This window comes from Heteronotia binoei, chromosome 2 (assembly GCF_032191835.1).
Source record: "Heteronotia binoei isolate CCM8104 ecotype False Entrance Well chromosome 2, APGP_CSIRO_Hbin_v1, whole genome shotgun sequence".
NCBI classification, from domain to species: domain Eukaryota; kingdom Metazoa; phylum Chordata; class Lepidosauria; order Squamata; family Gekkonidae; genus Heteronotia; species Heteronotia binoei.
This window is the reverse complement of record NC_083224.1, coordinates 125,497,864-125,521,445: the sequence shown is the minus strand read 5'-3', so window position 1 is coordinate 125,521,445 and position 23,582 is coordinate 125,497,864. Positions and strand designations below refer to the sequence as shown.

At 42.1% G+C, this 23,582-nt stretch overlaps 1 protein-coding gene across 1 annotated transcript in view; it reads right to left on the bottom strand.

Annotated features, from left to right (window-relative positions):
- Positions 1-23,582, bottom strand: part of IL23R (interleukin 23 receptor) — a 42,526-nt gene that overhangs the window by 15,089 nt on the left and 3,855 nt on the right. The window contains exons 2-8 of the mRNA XM_060233022.1: positions 16,002-16,295; positions 14,713-14,836; positions 12,090-12,253; positions 8,008-8,153; positions 7,753-7,906; positions 4,417-4,499; positions 2,917-3,133 (exon numbers count right to left, since the gene is read on the bottom strand). Of these exons, the coding sequence (XP_060089005.1) occupies positions 2,917-3,133; positions 4,417-4,499; positions 7,753-7,906; positions 8,008-8,153; positions 12,090-12,253; positions 14,713-14,836; positions 16,002-16,295 (1,182 nt within the window). The remainder of the gene's footprint in view (positions 1-2,916; positions 3,134-4,416; positions 4,500-7,752; positions 7,907-8,007; positions 8,154-12,089; positions 12,254-14,712; positions 14,837-16,001; positions 16,296-23,582) is intronic.

Sequence of the window (23,582 nt, the reverse complement as noted above, 5' to 3'; positions counted from 1 at the left end):
ACAGAAATAAAGAATCACAGCATGGGCTCTTTATTCATTATCCACTGAAAATGCATTACGAATAATGATGACTAATTTTCTTATTTTAATTGTATAAATAAACTAATTTAGTACTTCTGTCTTGCTTTTAATTGTGATCTGGCCTCCTGTCCTCTAGAGAGCAGATCAAAAAGCTCAGTGTGACTCATAGATGCATTGCTGTTGTGTCCTCTAGCAAGCTCCCTAAGATATATGCCGCTGACTATTCCAAAGAGAGAGGAAGGACAGGACTAGGCCACCTTCACCCCTGGCCTGATTAACAGTGGTGGCAACATCCATCTTTCCTGTTTTGTATACAGAAGCAAAGGAAAATGAGTTCCCTCCTGCACTCATCAAAGTGCTGCTCATCATTCTGGACATTTTGCTAGACCAATATATTATCCAAAGATGGTAGCTGCTGAACAGAAGAACATTTGTTCTGATTTTGTGAAAAATCTATATAATAATAATAATAATAATAATAATAATAATAATAATAATAATAATAATAATAATAATATTTTATTTTTATATCCCGCCCTCCCCGCCGAGGCGGGCTCAGGGCGGCTGACAGGCGGGCTCAGGGCGGCTATTATTTTTAGATCAACCCACTGATAATGGTAAAGGTCTAGAACCTTGATAAATTATCTTGTAGTGTCAAACTTCTGAAGTAAACTTCAGAATGAAATTGCCATTACTCCTTAAGAGTTTGTTACCAAGGTGTTTTATGCCTTATGTATAAAAATTAACTGGTCAATGTGAGAAAAATTGGATCTAATTTTTATAACAAAAAGGACTGGTGACCTGGATGGAAAATACTGCAATGAAGAGCAAATTAATCCAAGTGCTTTTAAAGTTTGGTTTAAGAACTTTGCAAGTTTTCTTACACATCTGTGACAATAAATAGCAGGTATACCTAGCTTCTTTTATATATGTTAAATGGGGATTGCTTTTTTGGTACATTTTATAAATATTGGACTATTTTATAGCTTTTAATACAGAAGTCTTTTCAACTATACAATCACACATATATTTCTTGAATGCAATTATTGTATGACTTTCTATAATACAGGATTAATTATAGATTGATAGAAACAGATATAAAACCAGAATTGGAATTTTTTGTTAGCATACAGATGAATTAATATTTAGAGTTTTGGTGAATATTAATAATAAATAATAATAAACTTTTTATTTATACCCCACCCTCCCCGCCTAGGCAGGCTCAGGGTGGCTAACAAGACATGTCAGGGCGGCTAACAAGAATGTTACCTGTTAATGTCCTGTTTCTTTTTAATAGGTTGCATTGTTTCAAACATAGATCAAGAAGAGTAACTGCATTAGCTTTTCTGTAGCAGTAGAAAAGAATCAGTAGCACTTTAAAGACTTGTAAAATTGTTAGGGTATGAGCTTTCATGAGTCACTGCTCACTTCTTCAGATATAGCTAGAATGTGAATCCAATGTTCATATATATGTTTTAAACATATATAGACTTTCTAATATAGTAATGTGTGCACATGTAAAATTCTCTCTATATTTTTAATAGATATTCCTAATGGAACAACCTTGAAATGTCTTAAAAGGCAGCAGTGCACAGTGGCTCGGGGCCCAAAGAAAATTGCCACTGATCGAAGGATTTCCATTATTTTCTTGCTTCCCTCTCCTGCTCCCTGAAATGCTGGGAACACCCAGTAACAGCATGAAGGTAGAGCTAGTCTGCCACAGGAGGAAGAGACTGGTGAAAATCATTGCTTGTCAGAATTCCTATCTTACCATGAGATAGATTTCTAGAGTTGCAGGATTCATGTAGGCTAAAAGGTAGAACAGTCAGAGGGCTGCAAAGTAGACAAAATTTCCCTTTGTTCCTCTTCCATCAGCAGAGCTGTGTTGATGAAACACAGGAGAAGATAATTTTATCTTCCTTCTTCCTCTTCAGCATAGCCTTCCAACCCACATGACTTCTAGTAACTGTAGAGATAATCTTTCCTGGGGTCAGAAAGGATTGCTGAAGAGAAGGAAATGTGGAAAACATCTGTGACTAGGCTTCCAATTTGCCCCCTAACAGGGGTCCTCCACTCTCAACCAGGGGCCCCTAAACAGGGGTTTAGGGGTCCTAAACAGGGGGGCCTTGCCCCTGTCCTCAATCCCTCACTGTTGATAATGTCAAGAGCAGGAGAAAAATGTGAGGAAATGGCACTGATAGTGACATACTAGGAATTTTCCTAATATCTATTATCTTTACCATAGAGATTAGGGGGAATTTCTGCAGCATCACCTGGAAGTGATGTCTCCTCCTAAAAATTCACCCTTCCCCCTGGGAATCTGATCTGTAGTCTGGGTGCCCATGGATTGCTGGATTTAACTTGATGTATCTTAACTTGAGCTCTTTGGAAGGAGGGCAAGAGAAAAATATGACTACTGAAATTGAGGTTATGGTAGCAGAGAAAGTAGGTATATTCTGTTATTATTCTAATTTGGTGGCTGTTATGAGGGCAGAAAAGCAGGATACAATTTTGTAAAATAAAAATAAACAAATGTATATGGCTTGCTGCAGAAGGTTCAAGGATACTTACAGATACTAAGATGTATCCAACCATCTGCAGACTTTGTGGAGCAGGATTTCCCCAATTACCTGTCCTACTGTAGTTCACTCAGCACACCCCCAGGAACAGCATCAGTGCCAGTGGCAAAGCAGAGGCCTGCAGTCAGAGGGGGGAATTGCTGGAAACGGAGCCTTCCCTTCCAAAGACTTAAGTGCGGTTAAGTTTTTGGTACTGAGTTACCTGATATACCCCCACCCCCATGTCAGAGAATCTTGTAAGGATTGATCTCTTTTTAATGAAGTATTACAAAACATCGTTCAGTTCTGAGCTTTTTAATGTACTATTATGACTTACCATGGTAATTAAAGGACTGTTGGTTTACCGTAATATTAGCAGGTTTGGAACTTCCTTTTGAATTTTGTGCTATCACATAGACATAAGATACTGTTGCAGGCACTGACATTTTGCATTTTGTCTCCGGTGTATTACATAAAATTATATTTTTTCCTTGGTTTTCACAGAACACTCTGTAACCCAGAATTCGCCCTCTGCTCTCTTTTGGATGAAATGGCTGGAAGCAATAGCAAAATAATTGCCTTTAAATATCAATATTATTTTTGCTTTCCTAATCATACAGTTTAATAGTCACAGTGTCTATTATGAGAATGTGATTAAATCAACAGCTCCCTATCTCCTGAAGCATATCTTACATACCAATGTGGGCAAGGATAGCCCATCTGAATGAGGAAAATTCACTTTCTTTGCTGCCCTTTGATGTATCCAAACCACACTGCCCTCCTCTAGCAGCTTTTCACATGCACACATAAATATACCTTATGCTGAATCAGAGCATTGGTCCATCAGCATTGCTATTGTCCATTACTGGCAGTGGTTCTCCAGGGTGCCACCTGCTACCTGATTCTTTTAACTGGAGAGACAGGGGATTGAACCCAGTATCTTCTGCATGCCAAGCACATGGTTTACCACTGAGCTATGGAAGGCTTTCCTTTTCTGAGTTTAAATTTGTTTCTGCTAACTGGAAAGGAAGAAAGAGAGAGAAACAAAGAAGGCAAACTGAGGAGGGGGGAAGAGGAAGACAGGGGAGAGAGAGAGGAAGGAAGGAAGAAAGGAAGAGGTAGGAAAAAAAGCAAATAGATGGAGGAGGGAAAGGTGGAAAGAAAGCACCCTTAACTTTAAATGTGTTCTCCAAACTTCTCAACCTATCATTAAAATGGTATCTCAATATATCAATAAAAGCATCAATAAAAACACAGCCAATGATTACATCAATAATTAAAGCACCCTCCCTTGAAATCCCAGATATTGAAGGCATATGTGGAAGCAAATAAATTACTCGACAACTGTTGAAATGTTGAGGGAGGGCAGATGTACAGAAGAACCATGTCCAAATTGATTCCAATGCTCATGGATTGACTGCCAAGAAAATCTAAGCCAAACACATGGGAAAACGTGTCTGTTCCTCAGGAGTTCCTCCAATCCTGAGGGAAATGTTTTTTGGGTATAAAAGAGACTGCAGGGAAAGTACTATTATCTAAACTCCTTCCACTGAGAGTTCAACCCAATGCTTCCTGCATATCATTCTGTATTTTTGTTACTTTGTAAAGCAAAGAATAAATTGAGGTGGTATGCAACCATAGGATGGATTCTTTCTGGTGTTGACCCCAACAGAAGGAGTTGTTTCATATTTCAACTTTCATGTGTCTTTTTAAATTTTAGACCCATGAAAATAATACCATCCTAATCTTTAAACATCAGTATTTTTAAAGCCTAACGCTTTTAAAGCCTAACACATTTTTAATGCCTAGCACAGCCTGGAAAGAAAAGTAGTATCACCTTGATCAAGATGGTTACCTCTTGGCTACCATTTGGGTAGTGTGGTCCCAAATATCTCCACACATCAAGTACTGAAGATGGTTCTGCATTTAAAACAGAAAACAAAGAAGCTGACTATGATATTTCTGATTTCTGCTTTTAAATGACTTTGGTTACTTGGAGTTTTGGTCTTGTCAATAAAGAATTTATTTTATGGCAGTATCAAGGCTGGAAAATGATTGTGTCCATTTGAGGACTGTACTGGCACAGTAGAAAGGGCTGGTTGGTTCCATAGCAGCACAACAGACTTTCTCTTCTCCCCATTCTACTGCAGCCTCCCACAACTCGCATAAGCACCTTTTGGGATGAGAGGACACTTCAGGCCCATAGCTACAAGCTATGGGGGAACAGCTCCCCGACTTCTGGAAGAGGCCCCTGACTCTGGGGCACCAACCAGCCCCTGGCGCCTCTGCCATGGCTCCAGGGCAGTGGAGAGGGCCCGCGAGTTAAGGACCCGCGAAACAGCTGATCTGTGGGCCCTTTAACTGGTGTGGGAGCTGCTTCTGCTGCCAGCTCACACATTATTTTACTGGTGGGGAAGAGAGGATGGTGGTGAGCTCACCATAGCCCTCCCTTCCCTGCCACTAAAACAGCATGCGGGCCGGCAGCAGTCGCAGCGAGCAGGGGGAGGAAGGGCGGCGAGTGGGGGGGAGTGTGGTGGGGGGGCGAGCAAGAGGAGCATGGCAGCTGGGGGGCACCAGGGAGATTGCCTGCCTAAGGCCTATTTGCCCTAGAGCTGCTCCTGGCAGCAGAAGCAGCCCCCAGGCCCCCCCCGCTACTTAAAGGGCCCATAGATCAACTGTTTTGCGGGCCCTTAACTCACACAGGGGCCTGCTTCTGATGCCAGTCCACACATTATTTTACTGGTGGGGAAGAGAGGGCAGTGGTGAGCTCACCACAGCCCTCTGTTCCCTGCCACAAAAACAGCACACGGACTGGCAGCAGTCGGCGAGTGAGGGGGAGGATGGGCAGTGAGCGAGAGAGCGCCACGGGGGCAGCGGGTGAGCAGACCACAGTGGCGGGGGTGGTGGTGGTGGTGGGTGGTGGCGGTGGGGGGCAAGCGAGCAGAGCCCCATGGTGGTGGGTGGGGGTGAGCGGAGTGCAGTGGCTGGGGGGCACCGGGGGGGGGTCACCTGCCTAGGGCCTATTCACCCTAGAGCCACTCCTGGCAGCAGAAGCAGCCCCCAACCCCCGCTACTTAAAGGGTCCATGGATCAGCTGTTTTCCAGACGCTTAACTCGCACGGGGGCCTGCTTCTGCTGCCGCCCCATGTTTTACTGGTGGGGAAGAGAGGGTAGTGGTGAGCTTGCTGCAGCCCTCCATTCCATGCCACTAAAACAGCGCGTGGCTGGCAGCAGAAGCAGTCCCCAGCCCCTGTGCAAGTTGACTTGCGAAACAGCTGGTCCATGGGCCCTTTAACTAACCCGGGGGCTGGGGGCTGCTTCTGCCCCCAGCCCAGAAGCAAGTTGGTTGGGGGGGGGAGAGCAGGGCAGTGGCAAGAGAGAGAGGCAGGCAGGGAGGGAGCCTATAGAGGGAAGGTCATTTGGGGCACTGGGCGGGGTGTAAGTACCCACCACCTGACTTTCCAAATTCTGGCTATGGCCCTGGGACCCTTGGAAATGGAATGTTGGTGCAGAGGGTTGCTGTTGGAGGCATATCCACAGAACCACCCCCTTTGCACAAACAGAAGCACCTTTCACTTGTGGAAAATATTTCTGGATCCAACTCAGTGTTTGCACTAGAATTATCATTCATGTGCTACCTAGATTCCCCAAGAGTAGCAGGTGATATAATTGGTTTGGATCTCTTTTCCGCTAGCTGATGAAGAAACCTGGTGGTCCAGAAACCCTCCCTTTTACTCAGGGAAAAGACAGACATAAGATTGACACAGCAAAGGTCTTCAATTTACCAAACCACATCCAAAGTCCCCATCACAGATGGTTTCTCCTAGTTCTAGCTGTTTCATGCTGAATACCTGCAGAGTTGGTTCTCATAGTTTACCAGAGACAGGGGTGGCCAAACTTGTTTGACATAAGAGCCACATAGAATAAACGTTTGAGGGCCAGAAGGAAGGAAGGCAAATAGATGGGGGAGGGAGAGGTGGAAAGAGGGAGAGAGGAGGGAAGAAGGAAGGAAAGCAAACAGATGGGGATGGAGAGGGAGGGGAGGGGGAAAGAAAGCAACTTTAACTTTAAATGCATTCTCCAAGCTACTGCTGACTTGGCTTGGAGAAGTGATTTAAAGAGAGAAATGCTGTCTCTAAGCTGGCTTTGAAAGACACACAATATCTGTGAAAAAGCCACATCCAGGTGGCTCCCAAGCCACAGTTTGACTACCCCAACCAGAAATTTTAAAAAGTACACTTGTTTAAAGGACAGGAATAGTTCTATTAAAAACACCTCTGCCACTTGCAATGTTACCTCTGTCTGCAGGCTCAATTCAGCTTCACAGTGATGGAAAAGAAATACAGTGTGACCATCCCTCCCCGTTTTTGAGGATGCTAAACATGCATAATGATACAAGAGGGTTCTGTTTATGTACTAGCCATTGAAGAATACATCTAGTTTAACAAATTATTTGAATTGCTTATTGGTTGCTTATTCCACAATTTGCACTATTTACATTTATGTAAATTGATTTACACAAATTCATTGGCTTTAGTATATAGTACCTGGGAGGAATTTTAGGGGATGGCTCTGATTTTCCAAGTGGGGGGTCTTTTTTTGTCTGGTCAGGTATTAATTTTTTTAAAAAAATATTTCTTTGGGCCCTGGATACTTGCGCAGTGGGATGTCTAAGAGCAAATTATCTGCATTAACAAAAGGAATAAAAGTTAATATTGACTTATTTACAATGCAGAAAGGGTATGATAACTTGACTTCCCAGATTATTAACTTGGCTTTCAGACCATATTATCCTTTGTAAAACTGAAACCAGTAGAAATATTTTGCATATATTTGATGTGAGAATTTTCTATAGAGTTTTTATATTCATAATACCAGTGAGGTAAGACATGCTATACCAATCTTTTGTTTTTTTACATTTTGCTGAAGATGTCACAGGAAATAAAACCACAGCCAAAGATTAAAATCAAGTACTGTTCTTATGCTAAAATTAGCATTGCTTCCTTTGTACTAGGTTTCTTTTGGACACGTACAATGTGGTGCTCTAAATACGGTGTATCTAAAAGCTTACTTGGGTAGTCTAATTGTGGCATAAATTGCTTGATGTTGTTTCATTGCTATCCTCTCTTTACTTGAGTAAGGAAGATGGTAAAGAAGGAGCCATGATACTCACCAGCTTCTGGAGTCGTATATGTTACAGGTTCACTCCAGGTACTCCAGAATTTTCCAGCTTGAATTAACTTGCATCTAACTTGGAACTCATATTTAGTGTTTGCATCTAAATTGTACTCAGTGTAATGATCCCTTTCAGCAACCAGTTCTCTAACCTAGAACAGAGAAGCAACAGGTCAGTTATGTGTGTATCTTCCCAATATGGATCAGTACTTCTCAGTCTTCCAATTAGCCTTTGCTTGGATGAATTACTCACATGCCAAGTTTCACTTGTTGTCTCCTTGTGACGCTCTTCACAATGGGTGTTACTGAGTGCAGTTTGCTTCTCCCACTGGATTATAGTTTTAAATACTGGATATTCCACAGTTTCAATCTGGGTTATAGCTGGTGTCACTGGTATTGCTACAATTGATACAAGAATTAGAATTTTTTAAATGTGATACATCCGACTTAGTATAAGCCCTTAAGCAAATTTTAAAGGGTTATTTCTAAACTTGGAAAGAAGCAGCTGAGGTTTTCTGTTCAAACTGATGATTATCTTAAAATAAAACACTCTATATTCAAACTCCTGAAGAAGAGCACTTGTTTTAAAATGAAGACTGATACCATAGTCAAACCAGATAGTATCGACCATGCAATGTCCCAATTCTATAACTGGTGTAGTGGATTTAGTGTTGGTTTGGGATGCCAAGGTTCAAATTCAAATGCCAAGAATCTTAGGGCAAGGCTGTCAAACTCCTGGCCTGCAGGTCACACCCAGCCCACCCACAGCTTTAATCAGACCCGCAGGGCTCTTTTCTCTCCCCCCCCCCCCATTCCTGTCCTCACTCTTTGAAGCTCCGAGGGAAGGGAAAGACTCTGGAGCTTCTTAGAGGAAAGACAGAATTTAAAAAGTAACAAATAGTGAATGATAGGTTTGTTTTGAGATGACAGTTTAGTGAATAAACAGTTTTTTTCCTGTTTTAATTGTTGATGGTTATGAACAGATAGCTTTTGATGTTTTAGAATTGATATTTTAAAATAAAAAAAATCTGGATTCTTGATTTGAGTCTGGTTTAATTGTACTTTGAAAATGGAAACAAAACAAGGTAATATATTGTACATAACTTTGTTTTCTCCTGCTAAAAAAAGAATAATATTCCAAGTATTGTACCTATTGAAATAGTATAGGTGTTTTATGTAGCTGGTTATGGCAATAATTTCTTCAGTAGTGAAAATGCTGGCAGGACAGGCTTAGGCAATTATCAGGGGGAGTGCTTAGTCAGGGCCAGGCATTGGCTATCAACACTATCTTAATCTCTTGCCTTGAAAACCCTATGGGATCTCCAAAAGTTTGCTACAGTTTGACTGCACATTCTTTCACCAGTTCATCTGGAACATTCTGTACCATAGAGACTGCAGTGCAGAACAGAAGTAAAATAGTTTAAGTAGATATGGTTAAAATGAAAACAGTGTATATTGAGTGGCAAACAAGAGCAATATTTGATGACATCTCAACTACCAGATATTTTCAGTCTGGACCTTAAAGGTCAGGTGCTAGTTCAATCTAGCTGAACTCAGCAGTGACCACAGTGATCTGCTAGTGCCAGTGCTCAAATAGTTTAGAATTAGGATAGTCACACAAGGGATTGTGCCAAAATGTCCATTCAACTTTATACCAGGTGCAGGATTGTTTATTGTCTAGGAGTGAGGGACGTTCTTGTTGGGACATCCTCTTTTATGTAGACTATCCATTAATCATGCAGTTTCCAGGAGTTGCACAAAGCACTGTAATAATTAAATTACTGCAGCTATCAAAATGTAGATTAGAATCATTGTCTATACATGCAAACAGCAGGGCCGGATCTACATATTTTTTGAGGGGGGGGCAAAACCAAAAAATGGCGCACCCACTCAAAAAATGAAGGGACCCGTGGGCAATCTGACACCCACGCTCCATTTAAACATCCCATTGGGTGTTTGTATGAGGAGGGGAAGCCTCAGCAGGGCTGGCCCTAGAGTGTTCTGAGCCCTAGCCCAAACTAACTTTGTGCGCCCCTGCAATGCCACACCAGAGAAGGGGTTTAAAATTTAAATTCCCTGAGTTGTGCAGCAGTGGCGAAAGGATAGGAACCTAGAATCATAGAATCATAGAGTTGGAAGGGACCTGCAGGGTCATCTAGTCCAACTCCCTGCACAATGCAGGAAACTCACAAATATCTCCCCCTAAATTCACAGGACCTTCACCTGAACAGTAAGAGAAAAACCCAGCTTGGTTTTCCCTTCTCAATATGGCATGCATTTCTTTCCAGGGATCTGATGGCTGTTTGCATTTCTTTAAGTGCGTAAACTGTTTGGGATCTGCAGCAAAGAAGGCCACAGTCCCAAGCATACATACTTGATATTAAATGCTGAACTATGTGGAACTTCTGAGTAAAGGTTTAGGTCTCTCAGCTGCAATTTTACTCTTCTCACGACCTGAGTTCAATTCCAGCGGAAGCTGGATTCAGGTAGCCGGCCCAAGGTTGACTCAGCCTTCCATCCTTCTGAGGTCGGTAAAATGAGTACCCAGCTTGCTGGGGGAAAGAGTAGATGACTGGGGAAGGCAATGGCAAATCACCCCGTAAAAAGTCTGCCGTGAAAATGTGAAAGCAATGTCACCCCAGAGTCGGAAACGACTGGTGCTTGCACAGGGGACCTTTCCTTTCCTTTCCTCCTCTATCTCATTAAATTCAGTGGGACTTCCTTACAAGCCAGTATAAAATTTAGAGAGCTTCTCACCTTGAAAAAGGAGAACTGATAATAATATTCATAGTTTTGTTCCTATATAGGGTGCTGTACGGACTAACATAAGGCAAGTCTCTGCCCCAACCGAGGAGGAAGAAAGGGTAGATGACTGGGGAAGAGTAGATGACTGGGGAAGGCAATGGCAAATCACCCCGTAAAAAGTCTGCCGTGAAAATGTGAAAGCAATGTCACCCCAGAGTCGGAAACGACTGGTGCTTGCACAGGGGACCTTTCCTTTCCTTTCCTCCTCTATCTCATTAAATTCAGTGGGACTTCCTTACAAGCCAGTATAAAATTTAGAGAGCTTCTCACCTTGAAAAAGGAGAACTGATAATAATATTCATAGTTTTGTTCCTATATAGGGTGCTGTACGGACTAACATAAGGCAAGTCTCTGCCCCAACCGAGGAGGAAGAAAGGGGGAAGAGCTAAGGATCGCAAGGGACAAGTAAGCGAAAATACAAAGTGTTTGCAACTGGATACTCTAAAAACTGGGTCTGGGTAAAAGTTGGATCTATATGGATCTTCATGAATTTATATGATTTTTACATTGAAATGAAATCAGACCACTAATATTCTGTAAATCCTGTCTTAGACTATAGGCAGGACCACAAAAATCATGCCTCCACGGATTCGTGGTGCCTCACCTGTGCAAAAACAGGGTTCCAAAGCACGGATCCTCATGAATTCATATGATTTTTATGGTGAAATGAAATGAAACCACCACCCTGCTGTAGATCCTGTCTTAGACTATAGGCAGCACCAGAAAAATCATGCCTCCACGAATCTGTGGCGCCACAACAGTGGAAAAACATGTTTCTAAACCATGGATCCTCATGATTTTTGCTTTGGATCCCCCCAAGCTCACCATCAATTCTTATATCATGTCCATGGGCATTGTTTGCACCGCAGAAATTGTGGATCCACAGTTTCTGGGATGCAGACTCTTCCCATGGAGATGATATGTGATTGGATAGTGAGCTTGGGGGGATCCAAAGCAAAAATCATGAGGATCCTGATTTTTTGGTCCATGGTGCTGCAACGAAGCCGTGATATATGATTTCTGTGGTGCAACCTTTTCCCATGGACACAATATGTTATTGGATGGTTAACTTGGGGTGGGCCGAAGCAAAAATCATGGTGCTGCCACAAAGCCGTGGGAAGGGGCTGGGGTTGTGAGGTGGAGGGGAGAGAAGAAAAGCAGCCGGGAGGGAGCAATTATTGCATTCCTGTAGCAGCATAGCTGTGTGGGTGAGGCAAGGGAAGGGATTCCAGCCAGGTGCAAAAGAAGTTGATCTTTCTCCCCCCTTCCTGGGGGGGAGGTGCCCAATTTGGCGCCCCCCTTCTGGCAGCGCTGGGAGCAAAACACCCCCTCTGCCCCTCACCCCCCCAGATCCAGCCCTGGCAAACAGTTCACTTTATAGAATTAGCAATATAGAACACTGTAAGTGTTCTTCAGAAGTTCCATCTTCACTCATCTGTCATGATCTCAATAATATTGAGATAGTTAGATGAAAACCAACACCTAAGATCAGCTTTTTACAAAGAACCTCTCTGAATGATTGCACATTACCTATCTCCATGAGGTCAATGTGTAATGGATCCGAATGAACTGCTCCTAGGTCATTTTCAGCATAGACCTGAATAGAAAATCTCTGGTTTTTCTGCAGACTGGTCAGAGGGATGACACAAAAATGGCTGCTTGAAGGAAAGGTATTGTTTTCTTCAGTCTGTAAACTGTAAAGGTCAAAATATATCAAGTCACATAAAATTATTCTACAGCCATGAACCTGTGAGTTGGATTCAATGGCTTTGTGAAGGGGAGACACTCACAGAGATGTATTTTTCCACCAACCCCCTTCTCAGATATTTCCAGGGGATCACAGAACCATCTCTGAGGGCAAAAAGCCATGGGTGCAGGGGGGCTGTGGTGAGGTGCAGAGACCCCACCAGAGCTCTTATTCCACCATGTTTCTTTTGCAAATTACCATGCGCACAAAAACGAAGTGTGTGTTTGTGTGTGTGTGTGTGAGGGGGTCATTCTGCCTGATTTTCTCACTTGGTTGCAGCTCCATCCCGAAATCTAATGTAGCCATTTAGAAGAAATGCATTGCCTGTGCAACCATAATAAATAATTTAAGTAAGTGAACTGTGAAGTAGTAACTTTTCTAACACTGATGGAGATATTAGGAGTGGGGGCTGGTTAACTTGTTCAGCAATGTAGGAACACATTTTCAAGAACAGAAGAAATGTTTAAAACAAATGACTGGTGAGATTCCCTGTCATTTTAAAGCACTTTCTGAAAGATCATAGAGTTGTTTTAATGTTCATATTAAGAACATGATATAGCCAAACACTTCTAAGTTCCATTGATTTCATTGGAAAAGTTAAGGGTCATGACAATACATTATGATACAGTCATGTGTTTGGCTAACTAAACAACATCTGCTTTGAACCAAAACATCTTGTGGCAGGGGAGATGTTCAGTAAAAGAGCATCAGGGAAGAGGGGATGCTTGACTCTTCCTCTGCCTGCTGCTCTCCCCCTGAAGTTTCCCCATTTCAGTCACAGAGACATATGTATTCCAAAGCATTGAGAGGGAAAGAGTGAGTGAGACTGGGATAATGCTGGATAATTGCAGGAAAGAGGGGGACAATATCATAGCCACACCTCTTATCCCATGTTGTCCTGCCTTTTAAGTGTGTGGCTATTCACATTTCAGATTATGCTTTCTTCCAGTTTCTTCATTTCATTACAACTGCACAGGTTCTGCAGAAGAGTTTAGACTCTTCTGATGGGCTGTGATCCAAAGGGCTATAAGCAGTCTATTTCATATGCTAGCAGAATTCAGACTCATCATCCCAGTAATCTTCACCCCACCTCCCTAAAAGTCACCCCTAATTTTTAGGACACTTGATGAAGCCATGTTCCATTAAGAAGCAACCAGGAAAGGACTATGGACAAAGACTTCCTTCTATGCTGGTAAGCACACCTTCTTTTGATACCAACCATGACTAACAACAACAACAATAATATTCGGGTCATCCAATTACAAACCTGGAACATAACACACCTATATCACAATTGTAGAGGAGGGGGCGCGATGAGAAATACGGTTTGGATAATTGACATTGCAATCCCAGGAGACAGCAGAATCAAAAAGAAAGAACAGAGAAAATATTAAAAAATACCTATGAATAGAGTTAGAGCACCTCTGAGAGGTTATCATTGTGCCAGTTGTCACTGGAGCCCTTGGAGCAGTGTCTGAAAATCTCAAGAAATACCTGGACATTCTGGGCATTGAGCAAATAACACCAGCTCTGCTCCAAAAGACAGTGTTGCTTGGAACAGCGAGAATCCTGTGAAGATATATCTGCAATTCCATAGAACTTGGCTATATCTTGAATTTCAGAACACCATTTACCAGTCAAATATCTGACTGTGACATTTCATAACAACAATAACAGCACAACTTTATTAATAGTGATTTCTCATGGGATTTTCAAAGCACAAGATAAGCAGCAGTACTTTACAATTGTCTTCATCTGCATACAAAGCTTGGTCCTCCTCAGTGGTCTTCCATCCAAGTACTGACCACAACCAACCCCACTTAGCTTCTAAACTCTGATACAAGTCTGGACTACTATGGCTGCTGTAACCATGGAATATAGTATTTTATTTTCAGGAAGCACTTTGGTTACTGAAATGAGAAGTGCTGAGGATCACCCTTACTATGAAGCCACTTCTGTCTGGGAGGCCCTACAGTCTGATCCATGCTGTGTGGGAACATTAGCAGAGGAAAGATACTTTCTTTTTAAAACCATATTGAGGCTAGAACAGAGAACAGATCTAACAACCTGATTTTTCAGAAAGTGTAAGTAGGACACTTCATCTTTTTCCAGTAATTTGGGCCACAAAATGTGAATGATCATGATTAGTTTGTGGTTGCCGACTGTGACCACATGGTAGTCCACATAGTCAGACTACAGCATCAGTATCTGCTCTGTCATCTCTGAATCCTCAGTTTAGTATGCAAGTAACCTAGTTTTGGGGACACACTAGGCATTGCACACAAGTGCATGTAATGAAGCCCAACAGTTCTTTCATCCTCTTGAGTTTAATTTCTTCATGGTGCAGAGGTTCCTCTACTTAAGAAAATGCTTCACATTTGAAAAAGATGCATCAGACCCTCTTACCTCTTCAAATTCAGGCTGTATCTAGTGTTTAAATGTGTGTATTTGCCTGGGTCCCAAGTGCACCTCATATCAGCCAAATGCTCATATATGAAGCAGGTTAAATTGGCAGGCTTGTCAGGTAGATCTGTAAAAGAATACAGCACATAAGAGTGTGTTCATTCAAAACACACAAAATATACAGAAGCTAATTAGAGAGCCATTTTGGTATATTGGTGAAGAGCAGTGGACTCTAATCTGAAGAACTATCTTTGATTCCCCACTCCTTCACATGCAGTCAGCTGGGTGACCTTTGTTCAGTCACAGTTCTCTCAGAGCTCTTGCAGCCCTACCTACCTCACAGGGTGTCTGTTGTGAGGAGACGAAGGGAAGTAAATTGTAAGTTGCTCCATGGCTCTGAGTGAAGGACAGAGTATAAATCCAATTCTTTGGATTTGGGTGGTGATCCACGAGGTGGGAAAAGAATGCGCAGATTCTGGGCAGGAGGCTATCTTGTGAATTCATTCCTTAATGGGGGTGGGGGGGTGGAGTACAGGAAAAACTACTTTAGGAAAGAACAGGGAAAAAACAGGGAAAAACTGGGACAGCCCAGGGATGTTAACAAAGTTGTCTAGACACAAGGAAACCCCCCCCCCTTCCCCTTGTAATACAGAGGAATGAAAATAGAACATGAGAGCAATCTGGAAAACATCTTTGCTTCTCAAGATTGTTATGAGGATTAAAGGGGAGGAAACAGTTGTTCCACAATGAACTCCTTGAAGGAAAGGTGGGTTAAAATATGTAAAGAGATATATATTTCAATAATTTTGGCCAGTTAGTAACTACTACAGAAACATTTTGGTATGTATGGAAGTTGTTATGAGCAAGGGTAGAACTTGGCTTCCTGGCTAAAAAGATGTCCTGTTGGAAGCAGTGCTGAAATCCTCTGCAAACTTACCTGTGACTAAGTTCCACTGAATGTAATACATATAATTGGTAAATATGCAATATTACTATTGTATGGCTGACAAAGCATTAAGAGTTGATAAACACTGGTCAAAACTGAAATCCATTCTGCCCACAGGTTTACATGCTAAACAAGCATTGAATTTGGTCTGCACATTGCAGGGAGTTCACTGCAAGCAAGTTTGCTTGATGAAAGCCCTAAACAAATAATTTTAAACCATAAATGAAAGCCCACCTTCTGAACATCCTTCCCACCTATAATTTAATGTCTTGTTGTCCTAAATTAATTGAAATAATCTAGAACTAGCAAAGCAAACACCCATCCTCCACGCAAATAAATTACTTACAGCCCATGCAAAATTCTGTTCCACATACCACTTCATCAGGAGTCTGTAGGGGACAACTAGCATAACATACAGCGATGGAAAATGGAGCATTAAAATCTTGAAGCTGAAGCTGAACTGTGGTTTTATTTATGAATGACAAGAATCGGTCCTCAACACGAACACCATTTAGTTCTATATATAGCTTGGCTTTTGTGCACAGTTCTGTAGGGGAATGGCAGTATATAGAAACATTCTGGCCCATTGGAATGACTTGAGATGGTTCTGTCCATACTTGCCCAGCACACAAAACAACATCTGTGGAGAAAAAAATTAATTGCTATAAAATATGAGTAATTATTTAGAAAAAAAATCATAGTAATGTTTTGCGTATATGACACAGTTGTCTACTTTTTATCTGGTCATATTATTTTATAGTATTCCAATGGTTATAGTATTCCAATGGTATTAAAGTTATTATTATTAATGGTTCTAATCCAAGTGCAAAATTTAATGAAGACTGGCCAACCCAAGTGAACTGTTGATGGTCACTGGCTGATGTTGTACGGGTTGAAGGGGACTGACAAATATCTCATAGGAGTAGCTTTGAAGACCCAACTAGCATAAATAGCCAATGTACTCTGCCCAAATGTGATATATGTAAATATGACCATATGATATGGAACAGCCTGTAACAAAATCATTTCCCTAAATATGCTAAAGAGAGGGCCACGTCCACATTAGGGAGCCCAGGCCCAGAATCAGAGGGTTGCTAGACTCATGTTAGCACAGGCCCCACAGCTGATCAGTGATACATGGCAGATCCATTCATACCAGGAATGGGAAAGTTCACAGGGGTCTCTGGGGAAACCTCTTCTTTCCTTGGAAGAGGCAACAGGAACAGTAGTTCTGCTCTTTCTAACTCTCTTGCTGGCAGACATATCTAGAAGAGACAAGTGAGTGCAACTCTTGAATATCTTGAATGTTCGACTCCTGAATATTCAAGACAGCAACTCCTGAATTTCTCTCCTCCCAGCAGTTGGTACCAATGGGACTTAAAGGAGTATGAAAAAGTTACTGTTCACTCGTTTCTCCAAGACTTTGTGTGTGAGTAGGCACAAGCATGTATGTGCATGCATGCATACACGCATAACATTGTAGTGGCATACCTAGTAGTGGCTGTACTGCATGGAATCTTAGCAGGCTTGTAGCGCCCTATGGGGCCCAGAGGGCTCAGCCTCCTTGTGGATTTTACAGGCCCCCTCCCGAAGCCTTGGCTACCCCCTCCCCCTCAGAGCCCTTTCCCCCCCAATCATCTCAGCACATGAAGCAGTCAGATGCAATGGAAAGATCTCCCCTGAAGCTCTCTGAGCAGAGTTGGGTGGGTAGGTGGGCAGCCAGCCCCACCTTCTGCTCCCAGCAGCCATTAGTCTGGCCATGAAGAGTTCTTGGGTAGGTGGGAGGAGAGATTCCTAGACTGCACAGGCTGCAAGGGCAACTAGAGTCCTTTTTGGGGGAGAGGGAGGAGGGCAGCTAGGACATGTCTCCCCCAGTCAGCATGTACAAGCCACATGCATTCCCTGCTGCTCTTGGTTGGGGAACGGCATAGGAAAGCAGAGAAATGAGGAGGGAGCACAGAGATACAAATCAGACTTCTTTTGAACTTTTGAACTGGAAATTGATCACTGCAGGCTGAGCTCCAGGAAAGATAGAAGGGGAATTCGAAGGTTACATGCAATTTAAATCACACTGGAGGGGGAAGGGAGAGGGGTGGCTCCCTTCCAGCTTCTTGCTCTCACCCCCATACCCCCCTCCTCCTACAGCCTCCCTATGGCCCCCTCTGCCTGCGACTCAGCTATGGGGCTGAATCTTAGCCAGGGCCTCTGGAACCTGGAGCTAGCCTTGCCCAATGGAGACATCCATCTACTTCCAAGCATATTTCTCAATTTTTTTAAAAAAAAAATACTGTGATCTAACATTTCTTCCCTATTCTTGCAATGAAGTATTCTATTGGCTTCACTTGATCCTCCTTCACTCAGAATAATATCTGTGTACATTAATCTATGAGTGGATCTGTCTGCTGTATTGTTGTGAAGCCCAACCCCATGCTTGTTTCCTTGAAGTTACTCCATTGAGTTCAATGCTGTATCCTCTCAAGTAAGTATGCACAAAAGCTTGACTCTTACTTAAATCCTGGTGATCTTTATATTTTTCTGGGAATGTAGTAGATTGTATACAGGACTTTTTTTTAAGCAGGAACGCAGTTCCGGCTGGTTTGGCACCGGAGGTGTAGCCAATGAGGCGCAAATGAGTTCCTGTTGAGCTTTTTCTACAAAAAAGTCTTGATTATATAAATTAAACAGATGATACTGTCTTTATTTTAAAAATTATTTCTGTATTATTTGTCTGCTATAATCATAATGAACTGTTAAAGTCCGAAACAGTATTTTTTATGTTTCCAACCCTTTAACAGAAGATAATACTTAACTAGCTCTTTAGCTGCCGATGAACATCGATCAGAAAGAAGGACTTGGCCAAGCTTGTAGAAAAATATACTCAACACCATTAAAACTTTAGCTGTAACCATCATTCAAGTAGTGGTGGATGTCAGTAAAAAGGCATTGCCTAAAAACAAAGAAAACAATATTAGTGCTTTTAAACAGTGAAGAAAAATGAAGTTATGGGATCCCAGTGGAAAAATATTGAGCACTGACCTAAACAATAGGGAGGAGTGAAATTGGTTTTAGAAATTAATTTCTTTATCCACTTTAAACTTTATTTTAAACATTTTAATCTTACCTTTCCACCCCAATTAGGTCCTTAAAAAGACATTACTTTTAGAAGAAGATGATGATTGTGGTGGTGATGATATTGGATTTATATCACGCCCTATACTCCAAATCTCAGCGTCTCAGAGTGGTCACCTTTACCTCCCTTTACCTCCCCTCCCCATGCACAAAAGACACCCTGTGAGGTAGGTGGGACTAAGAGAGCTCTTGCAGCAGCTGCCCTTTTAAGGACAACTCATGAGAGTAGCATGAATTACACTTGCAGCAAGTGTAAGTTAGTGGCCCTGCTGGAGGAAAAGATACAGGGTCTGGAGGCACAATTGTCCACACTGCAGTGTATAAAGGAAGATGAGGATTTTCTTGACAAAACATATGAGGTGCTCTTGAAAGGACAAGAGGAGAGAGAGGAAACGGTATCTCAGCAATTAGAAGAGGGCCCAACACAGGAAGAAGGTGCCTGGAAAAATGAAACCCAAAGGAGAAAGAAAATCAGGAAATGTTCTGAGCCCCTGCTGCTCAGCAATAGGTTCCAGGATCTCCCCACAGTAACTGATTCTGAGCCATTGGAACAAGGGCTACTTCCCCAGCCGCATGAAGCTTGAAGAAAGTTTCTCAGGATCCTGTAGATAAGAAGCCTGGAGCTTCTGCTCCCCAATATAGGAAGAGGAAGGTGGTGGTGATTGGAGACTCCTGGCTCAGAGGGGTGGAGCCCAAATTGTGCCAACCGGACTTGTCATCCCGAGAGGTCTGCTGTCTGCCGGGTGCACGCATCCAGCATGTGACAGAAAGGATTGGAAGACTTATCAAGCCCACGTATTACTATCCTTTCGTGCTGATCCACATGGGAACAAACAATACTGCCCGTCATAGCCCTGAACGTATTAGAAAAAACTATGTGGCTCTGGGTCAGAAGGTGAAGGAGCTGGGTGCACAGGTTGTATTCTTGTCAGTGCTTCCTGTTGAAGGCCGTGGCTTAAGACGAGAAAGAAGAATACTTCAAATAAACGACTGGCTACATCGATGGTGTCGTCAGGAAAGATTCGGATTTCTGGACCATGGCTTATGCTTTCGAGATGGTGGTCTATCGGAAGATGGTTTGCACTTTATGGCGGTAGGGAAAAGGGTGTTTGGTAACAGCCTTGCTAACCTAATAAGGAGGGCTTTAAACTAAATTGTATAGGGGAGCAAGACAATAATTCAAAGCCTCATATGATGCCGGAAACTAGGGATAAGAATATTAAAGATTTGCAAAGAGTGGTGCATATGCTAGGTAATGTTAACTTGCAGGCTTGTACGGGAACTAAACCCTTGGAATGCATAATACGTGGATTCCAATGTCTCTACACTAATGCACAAAGTATGGGAAACAAACAGGAGGAACTGGAAGTCCTAATAAAGGAAGGAGACTGTGACATAATAGGCCTTACTGAAACTTGGTGGGATGACACTCACAACTGGAATATTAGGATTCAGGGGTACAATTTATTTAAAAGGGACAGGCAAATGAGAAAGGGCGGAGGTGTAGCAGTATTGTCAGACGATGGAACTTCAAAGTAAGCAGACTTCCATTGGTTACAATGTTAAGGCTTTATTTTGACAATCCAAAGGTTCTGAGCATGGATACATTGGAACTGATGCCCTCCCTTTGGAGCATAGACATTTTAACTAGGAGTACATCAAAGGCTTTTTTAAACAAGACTACATTCCCACAGTATGGTGATACATTTCACAAGTTAGGTCCTTCTTATCTCGCTGTGGTTCCCTTTCTCACAGGAGCAGCTTCTAGCTGCCCCTGAGGCATTTTATCTTCAAAGGATTGTTGCATTTGTTAGTACCAAGGACAGGAACTCGCAGCAGGGTTAGTAATAGCTTTGATATGCAAGGTTTCTATTTGGGGTTAGTAACAAATGTTAGAAAATGGAGTCGGTTAGGTCAAGCAGCTCACAGCAGTTTGAACACAGCATCACATCATAGTAGTGAAGCATCATATCATAACAGTAAAGCTTTCCAGTGTCTGACAAGTATATGTGAAGGAGGTATATACTTGTGAGGAAATATGTGAATCTGAGCATGGAAGCTCAGTTGAGAGTCTCTGGGTAGAAATAAAAGGAGTAAGAAATAACAGTGATGTTATTGTGGGGGTCTGCTATAAACCACCAAGTCAGGCAGAGGACTTGGATGAGATACCTCTACAGCAGACTTCTCCAAGAGAAGGGATACAGTGATCATGGGAGATTTCAATTACCCGGACATCTGTTGGAAATCCAACTCTGCTAAAAATGAAAAGTCAGATAGATTCCTGACTTGTCTTGCTGACAACTTCCTTTTCCAGAAAGTGAAGATGGAAACAAGGGGATCTGCTATCTTGGATTTGATTCTCACCAACAAGGAAGAATTGATTGAAGAAGTGGAAATAGTGGGTGCTCTGGGCAGTAGTGACCATGTGATTTTGGAATTTACAGTCTTAGGGAAGGGAAAAGCTATACGTAGTCACACTTACAGGTTGGACTTCAGAAAGGCAAACTTTGATAAACTTAGAACTATGCTGGGTAAAATCCCATGGTCAGTGAGTCTTAGGAGGAAGGGGTTCAGGAGGAGTGGGAGTTTCTTAAAAGCGAAATACTGAAAGCGTAATCACAGACGATTCCTATGAGAAGAAAAATGGAAAAAGCCTAAAGAAGCCGAAGTGGCTCCATAAACAGCTCTCTAAAGACTTGAGAAATAAAAAAAGACTCCTTTAGGAATTGGAAGGAGAGCCTTATAACCAAGGATGAATATAAACAAATCACCAGTGCTTGTAGAGAAAAAGTTAGGAAAGCTAAAGCTCAGTATGAGCTTAGGCTGGCCAAAGATGCTAAAAACAACAAAAAAAGGGTTCTTTTCTTATGTTCAGAGTAAGAAAAAGAGCAAGGACATGGTAGGCCCATTGCGAGGGCAAGAAAGTGAAATTGTAACAGGTAATGAAAAGAGGGCAGAACTGCTCAATTCCTACTTTTCCTGCTCAGTTCTGAGGGAAACAGTGCTCAACATGGCAAAAACAGAACATATAAGGAGGGCATGAAGTTCCAACCTAGGATCAGCATGGGGTAGTACATAAACATCTAGTTTCTTTAAATGAAACAAAGTCCTCAGGGCCAGATGAATTGCATCCAAGGGTTCTAAAAGAGCTTGTGGATGTAATTTCTGAGCCTCTGGCTATTATTTTTGAGAATTCTTGGAGAACAGGAGAGATGCCGGAAGATTGGAGGCGGGTGAATGTTGTCCCGATCTTCAAGAAGGGGATAAAAGATGATCCGGGTAACTACCGACTCGTCAGTTTGATGTCTATACCTGGAAAAGTTTTAGAACAAATCATCAAACAGTCGGTCCTGGAACATTTAGAAAGAATGGATGTTATTACTAAGAGCCAGCATGATTTTCTCAAGAACAAGTCATGTCAGATTAACCTGATCTCTTTTTTTTTTGAGAAAGTGACTACCTTGCTGGATCAGGGGAATGCTGTACACATTGTTTATCTTGATTTCAGTAAGGCTTTTGATAAGGTTCCACACACTATCCTTGTTGACAAGTTGGTAAAATGTGATTTGGATTCTGTTACCGTTAGGTGGATCTGTAACTGGTTGACAGATCGCACCCATAGAGTGCTTGTGAATGGTTCCTCATTCTCTTGGAGAGGAGTGACAAGTGTTTGTGAGTTTCCTGCATTGTGCAGGGGGTTGGACTAGATGACCCTAGAGGTCCCTTCCAACTTTGTGATTCTATGGTTGACCCAAGGCCATTCCAGCAACTGCAAGTGGAGGAGTGGGGAATCAAACCCGTTTCTCCCAGATAAGAATCCATGCACTTAACCACTTACACCAAAGGGAGAGCACAAGTCTTGTTTGCTGGGGTTTCAGCTTTTTGGAATTCAGCTCATAAGTCCTTCTTTCTTAACTGTTATTGAATTGCATGTAAAACTATGCTATTTTCGTAAGCTTTGAGAGAAATGTGGTACTACTGACTGCCAATTTGGAGCAGTTGTGGCTGCTGTAATCTGTTGTTGTATTGATATATTTTAGTGTCGTACAAGTAAAGAACCCTCAAAGATTTGCAGGGATTTGTCCACGTCCCCACAATATGTCCTCTTCATTTCCTCTTGACAGTTCCCATAATCCCTTTTCTTCCTTCTTTCTTTCCCACTCACCAACCAACCTTTTATCTGTTTTCCCCATCTTCAGCTCAATTTATTTATTTTATTTATCTTATTTACGCTGTCTATCAGATCTCCTACACATCAGTTTCACTTTTGGGGGGAGCTGTCTATAAAGTACAAACATACTGACATTCACCATTCCACTCATTCCCAGTTGTGTTTGCAGCTCCCAGCACTTCCTATACAAAAACAGAATGCAGGCGCTAGGCAGAACACCAGTGCTTTGAGAAATGAATAGAAGGGTTTTGAAGCTGCAATTGATTTATGATACCAACAACACATTTGGATTCTGTGGAATTTATTTATTTGTATTTGTATAAGTATTCTTATAACTTTCAAAATGAATATAGTGAATAATTTGCAGTCTAAGTGTGTTTTATAATTTTCTGAACATTCAAAAGCCCAGAAGAACTGAGGGTCACTGGGCCGTTCAAGCCCAACAGAAGTATGTCAAACTAGGGAATATATTTTGCAAGCCCAAGGAACAAATGTCCAGCAGAACCCAATGTCACTGTTGTGCTGCAAGCTCAACAGGACTAATGTCACACTGGAGAATCACAGCAGAACAAATCCAAGGCCTTGCGGAAAAAAATAAAACCCTTTTGAAACAGTTTTCCTTGCATT